At 36.1% G+C, this 7,325-nt stretch overlaps 1 protein-coding gene across 1 annotated transcript; it reads left to right on the top strand.

Moving 5' to 3' along the window:
• Nucleotides 1-3,862: 3,862 nt before the first annotated feature.
• LOC145116249 (LURP-one-like protein (DUF567)) lies at nucleotides 3,863-5,076 on the top strand. The gene is made up of 3 exons (XM_079052608.1): nucleotides 3,863-4,196; nucleotides 4,281-4,529; nucleotides 4,611-5,076. Exons 1-3 carry the CDS (start codon nucleotides 3,960-3,962, stop codon nucleotides 4,752-4,754), a joined length of 630 nt encoding a protein of 209 aa, XP_078908734.1. The 5' UTR covers nucleotides 3,863-3,959; the 3' UTR covers nucleotides 4,755-5,076.
• Nucleotides 5,077-7,325: the final 2,249 nt, after the last annotated feature.

Here is a 7,325-nt window from a genome sequence, read left to right on the forward strand (position 1 = left end):
GTTCAAAACCCTTATATAGGAAGGTGTTTCAGGTCGGGTTGAAGAGTGTAATGATAACACCCAACACGGAAACGGATTTGCATTAAATCCATAGGCTATGAAGAACCTCCCTATATTGTAGCTTTCGTCCTAGACTAGAAATGTGATTGGACAAGAAGAGAATTGTCAGTTCGTTTTTAGAAAAGCACTTATTACTTTATTGGAACTTGTGCCAAAAGTTTGTTTGAGAAAAAGAAGGCAATTGTTGAGAAAACATTTGATGTTTGGAAATGAACAGTTAACCAAATTTCTTCAAAATCGCATTTATTATGTGTCTCGGAACAAGGAAAAATTCCAAGGTGACTTTGTGTTGAAGGTATCTTGAATTATAAAAGCTTCGAGATAACATGACATGGGATGCTTCCGAGAATAATTTTTTTTTCAGTAATGTTTGATATTGATTCAAGAGATGGCAAAAATTCAAGAATGAATATGAGAGACAAAAGTTGCATGGAAGATCTTGGTCATTTTTTGAAAAAAAAAAGTTGGGAAATTCCGAGATCCAAATTATTAGAACTCAAAAATTAAAGGAAATGAAGTTACATTACCAACCGAGATAGGAATTCTGAGATAACAAAAAAATTTGAGTGATTGCTATGCATGAGGTAACTAGAAGTTAAATGGAATCTTGCAAAAGCTTGTGATACCGTGTCCCAGGCAATGACGCCGATTTGTTAAACTGTCGTCGTGCACGATTTAATCAAATAATATTTTCACTTCTCAAATGTACTAATGGGATACCATAGGGAAGCGGGGTCGAATCCTCAGGGACACAACCTAATGGTCAATGTCTCTTTGTATAATGCACATACTAGTCGGAACAGAAAATATAAAAAAAAAGGTTTTGATTATTAACTAAAGACTAAAATTGCAGTGAAATAAACTAAATTAAATCAATAATAAAAACAATTTTTGTTCTGCTGTGATTTTGCTAGTCATGCAATCAGCCTAGATCTGGTTATTCAAAATGTGTTCTATCTAAGTTGGTACTGAGAAAAACTAACAAGCTCAAGTATAATCTTTTTTTACTTAGTTAAATTAACCAAAAAAAGCTCTTCAGTTAACCCTAACTTTTTACTATCTAATTAAACTAACTCTTAATTAAGATCAGAAAAGTTGCATTAAGATCCGTGTAAAATTCTCAGCAATACTCAATACTTCTCACACGCTCGGAAGCGTAAAGGTATGAAATTTCAATTTATATCAAAGTTAAATCCCAACATGGAAACAATCAAATATTTGTTACTTATTAGTAGAAAATCGCTTTCAGAATGGTTTTTCATCATTTGGGAACGTCTCTGGTTCAACTGAGACAACATCTGGTATTTATATAGCAGTCTGGGCAGCAAACAAGGGTTCTTACAAAAACTAGACATCGATGGGGAAGCATGGCTCGTGCTTGGAAAGCATGACCCGTGCTTGGGCTTCGTAAGTTAAAATATCCACATCAGGAGGAAGGCACGACCCGTGCTTGGGAGGCACCACCATGCTTCAGGACCGATATTTTAAAATCCTTTAAAAAATCAGAAATCTTCCGGTTAAGTTTCGTAAGTGAAGAACAACCCGTGTTTGGTCAGACATAACCCGTATTTGGTTTTTTGTTTTATCGTTTTGGCTCCAGATAAGCTGCAGATTTGCTCCAATTATGTTCCATATATGCTCCAAAGACTTTCAGACTACCGCTCCACTTCAAATCACCTGAAATAGATACCAAAACATGAGCAGTATGTGAATTCTTATGAAATACATGAATTGAACATTATTTAAACTAATGCACGTGAAAAAGCATAAAAAAAATGATGCAAAATGCTAATAAAAACTACCCTAAAAGATGCATAAATTGACATCTATTAATTACTGACTAAGCTTTCGAGCTTACCATTTTTAAATGTTTTTATTATTGCAGGTACAATTATCACAAATAAAGGAAAGAGCATGGTGAAGTAGCCATATTATATTTTGATAATCAAACTTGTTATGATATGTTTTGTTAAAATTGTAAACTCGGCTGCATTTCAATCCTGTATAACTTTCTTTTGATGTAAGATGATATTGACTTGTATGATGGTTAATATGAAGTTTCCTCTTTTGTTAAGAAAAAAAATCTTGGGGTGTACTTCATTTTTAGTCGGGTGTTACATAAAAATTAAAAATGATCTACTCAATTTTAGAATTGATATTGATGAAGTTTTTGTTAAACGAGTTGGTAGAGGTGATGATACTCTATTTTGTCTTGATAGATGGATCGATTCACGGCCTCTAAAAACTGCATTCCCCAAAATGTATCAATTGGAGAGTAATAAAAGATGCAAGGTATCTGATAGAGTAAACATGGGTGCTTTTTCATGGGGGTGGGCATTGCTTCCCTCTAATGCTAATCATGTATAGGAATACGAAAGTCTTCGTTGAGCAGCTACTTCCAACCGTCTACAAGGAATGATCAATGGATGTGATGCCTATCCAAAGATGGTGAATTTCACGTGGATATCATATGGAAAAAATCGATCTCCCCCTGAACTCTCTTTCAACTGCCATTATTAATTGGATAATTGAATTTCCCATTAAGGTCTCATGCTTCATTTGGAGAGCTAACTTAGAACGTATCCCAACTTCATGTGAACTACTGATATGGGGAATGCATATCAGAGCTACAACATGTGAATATTGTCTGCAAGAAGATGATCAAGAGTTGAATCACGTGTTAATTAAGTGTTCATTTGCAACTGCGCCTTGGGAATGAATCCTCAAATGATGCAATATCTCCATCCATCAACTCGAAAATGTTGGAGATGTAATAAAATTTGTTGTAAAATGAGGAAATGGCCCAAAAAAAGAAATACACTCATTAGCATATTCTATGGTACCCTTTGGTGGATTTGGAAAGCGGTGTGTGACATAATTTTTAAGACTCTTTGTATCTCTCCAACTTTGGTGGCTATAAAAATAATATCTATGGTGTTCACGTGGATGAAAAACAAAAGGGTAAATTGTTCTTATAGATGGGTTGAGTGGTGTAGTTGTCCTTTTATTTGCTTATAAAGACTTTGTATTTTCATTTTCCCCCGCCCGTCTAAATCCTTGGTAGGCATGGTTTTGTTGTTTTTCTTATTTATATATATATTTGCCGGTTTTTTTTTTAAAATGTAGAAGTTGAAAGATGAGGTTTTAGTTGTCTTAATTACTTATATCTTAATATGTCGTTAAGTGATCCATTTGAATAAAATCAGTGACGGAGCCAATAATTTTGATATTGGGTACATACGTTATAAATATATATTTTATGTAGTTATCCTATCTTGGGGATTAAAAACATGGTACAATCTCTTTTTTAGCTTGGAGTACAATAACATGGAACATGTTTACAAATAAAAAAATTTATATACATAAAACAATTTTTTGGGATGTTGTAGTACCTCCAACGCCCCATGTAGCTCCGCCACTGAATAAAATCTTTTTGCATTAACAAATGATAAGGATTATAATCTTCTGACGTGCGTAATTAAGTAATTTAATCTATGTAACAAAAATATTAATGTATATAAAAAACGAGTTAAGGATACCGTAGACGCATGATATTCAGTAGTCACGAGGAAAAAGTTGATATGATCCAACTGTATTCTTACTTTAATTTAGGACCAATATAGGCTCACTTTATTAAGCTTCCACGTCATATTATTCAAAACTTGACATTACTTTCTTCGGGTTTTTGGACATTCAAACTTGTTATATACTAATATTCTTTGTATCCCACACTCAAGTGAAATGACATGCATTTAACATGTAAATTGCCACATTTATATAATAGTAAAGACTTGCCAAACATTTGATTTCTATACTATATATACATATGCATATCTCTCTGTTTCTTCATCTTTAATATTGTTGTTATAAATCAAAACCTTTTAACGGATTCAAGAAAAATGAGTACAAAAGTTAAGGAGATGCCGGTGGTAAGTAAGATGTTCTGTTCATCAAATCAGGTTGTTCTAGTGGTTCGATCAAGGCCTCATGTTGTCGGTGGTGGTGGCTTTGTTGTCACAGATTTGGTTAGCCATGAGGTTGTGTTCAGGGTGGATGGCTGTGGTGTTCTTGGCAAAAAGGACCAGATGACTCTCACGGATGCTTACCAAAACCCTTTACTTCTCATCCGTCTAAAGGTAAACTCATACCCTACAATTTTAACAAATAAGAACGATGCTTCTATACTTTTTAGGGTTTTGCATGAATTCTTTTTTATGTAGGCAGGCATAGTTGAAGCATTGAGCCTCCATCGACAATGGGGGAGTTACACCCCAGCTTATGTGGGATCTCATCAAAAGTTGCTTTTTACATTGAAAGATCCAAAAGGATGCTTAGCAAACAACAGACCAGTTAGGGTTTCCATTGAACAGAAGGATCAAAGCATCTACTGCAAGAATTTTCAAGTAAAGGGATACTTCCCCGACAGAGAATGCAGCATCGTCGATTCAGGAGGCAACGACATTGCTCAGGTATGCATATGTGTACGTAATCTATGCATTTCTCATTATTCGCATACATAGTACTGTTTTTTTTAACACTGATGATGACAGGTAACGGTGGGCAAGGAGATGAAGGATGTGATGGAAAAGAAGGATGTATATCATGTGGTAGTAAACGCAGGAATCGATCAAGCGTTTGTTGTGGGTGTGATTGCGATTCTTGATTACATTCATAATGGATCGACAAGATGCTAAGGTCGATTCGTTGATTAAAGCGAACGTATGAAGACTTGATTGCTTGCATATAAGAAATTTCAAATGTTTTGGTGCTGATTAATCGAATACAAGTTACGTAAGATTGAAGAAAAGAATTTTGTAAATGGTGTTTCATAAGAATTAATGTTCTGTTTATTCAATGGATATAGAAAGTTTCAGTTTGTGTATATCCACGTGCCAGAATGTTTGCGGACGTTAATCTACATTAATATCTGCAATAATGACACGTCTTGGTTACGTTCCATTTTCGTTTTTCCAGATTTGTATATGCGATTGAAGTGTCATGGTTCATTAATTATTCTTTAAACAGCAAGGAACAAGTGTCTGTTTTGTTAAATATGTACGATTTAAAGTTGTACTTATCATAATTGCATATAAACTAGATGTTTTTTTTGGTGAATTAAGTAGCGAATGTGAAATGATAATTTTCTAAGTGTATTAAATTGACAATCAATGAAAATTGGTAGAATGGAAGAAAAAGTCTTGAAAAAAAACTTCTGTTAGCATATCTCCATCCAAGACTAAGTTCTGTAGTTAACACCTTTGTTATAATTAAAGTAACTATATTTCAACACCATTTATTATCTAAATATGGTGTTTTTACACATTATCTTAACGGTTTAAAACACTGAAAATATTATAGATGCGTAAAACATTGAAAATATTATAGATAGAATTTAAATGAACCTATGGCCAATGAGTTGGTCAAATGCATCCCTAAAAAAACGATGTTATTTTTTGTTGAATTGTGTATAACGCGGAATGAATTTATGTTTACTTTTTATAATATAAACACCTTAATTCATTGTTATATCATAATTTCCGATACATAACAACGTGTAAAATACTTCCGTTATTGTAGGAGTTCTATTGATTTAGTCTATTCTACTTTCCTAGTCTTCTGTATGTAGTTGAGTTGTGCCGTATATTTCTCATTCATCTTTGTATTTATACCAATGTATTCTATTGTATCAAATACAGTGAAATTCAATCTTTGTTAGCCTTTACATGGTATCAAGAGCCGCATAGTTTTTTTTTCTCTCATCTTCTCCAAATCGTATCTGTTCAATGGCTCACCCAAATTCCTCACTCCTGAATCTTGCAATCAGCAGTTCCTCTACTCTCAACCTTCAGATTCCCTCCATCAGCATCAAACTCGATCGTGACAATTACTCCTTTTGGCGGTCCACTATCATTCAAGCCCTAGAGACATTCGATCTTGAGGATTTTGTTCTTGATCCTCGCCCTCCACCAGCAACCACTTCTGTTACCAATGATAAAGGTGCTACCACCACCGAACCCAATGCTGAATTCACCATGTGGAAGAAACGGGACCGTTTTGTCCTCCTCTGGCTTAAATCTACCTTATCTGAGAGTGCCCTAGCCGTCGTTGTTCGTGCCACCTCTTCCCACATGGCCTGGCAAGCCATCGAAAAGACCTTCCAGGCACACACTAGGGCACGGAGAATGGCTATGCGGGTTCAATTGCAATCTCTTGTCAAAGGTTCTCTGTCCATGATGGACTATCTTCAGCAGAAACGATCCATAGCTGACTCCCTTGCAGAAAATCTCTACCCAATATCTGAAGAGGACCTTGTTGGTCACATCTTGTCTGGCCTCGACTCCTCTTATGGTCCATTCTACACTGCTGTCATGCTGCGACCTGATCCTATCTCAGTTGATGATCTCGCTGGTCTTCTACTTCAAGAAGAGGCTCGTTTGGAACAGGAGATTACTCGTCAAGGTGCTCTTCTACCCCAACCAAATTCCCAATCGGTATCTGCTACCTCTATTGCATCTGCTTACTCTGCAAATCGCTCGTCTCCAAGAAAGGTTAATTCCTCCAATACCGGTCCTCTTTCCTCTCCCAACCGCAACAATGACAATCGCAAACGACGACCAATGTGTCAACTTTGTAGCAAACCAGGCCATGAAGCCATTGACTGCTGGCAGCGGAATAATCAAGCTGACTACCCTTCCCGCAAGGCTAACCCACGCGATCAGTCTCGCCAAGCTCACCTGGTTCAATTTGGTTCATCTTCTACTGTTTTAGATCCCTCCTGGTACTTTGATACAGGAGCAACTGATCATGTCACTCCGGATGTGAACAAACTTCATGGTGCTATTGAATATACAGGAGATGATAAACTCCAAGTTGCAATGGTAAAAACCTTTTTATTTCTCATATGGGCTCATGTAAATTGCATCACCTGAAACTTCCTAATGTTCTTGTTGTTCCAAAACTTACCAAAAACCTTCTTAGTATCTCTAAATTAACTCATGACAATAATGCTTTTGTGGAATTTTGGCCTACTTACTGTGCTGTCAAGAATTTTCAGGGTCAAACCATGCTCCGCGGGGACACTAAGCATGGCTTATATCGCATTCCTCACTCCAGCAACAATAAGCAGCCTTCTGTCATGGCTCTCTCTGGTGTTCGGACATCTCTTCATGGATGGCATCAACGACTTGCTCACCCGCATGAACAGCTTTTGCATCATTTAGTTTCTTTGTTTAAGCTTCCTGTTGTGTCCAATAAATTCCCGAATG

This window comes from Lactuca virosa, chromosome 5 (assembly GCF_052849685.1).
Source record: "Lactuca virosa cultivar CGN04683 chromosome 5, Lactuca_virosa_CGN04683_v6, whole genome shotgun sequence".
Lineage (NCBI taxonomy): Eukaryota > Viridiplantae > Streptophyta > Magnoliopsida > Asterales > Asteraceae > Lactuca > Lactuca virosa.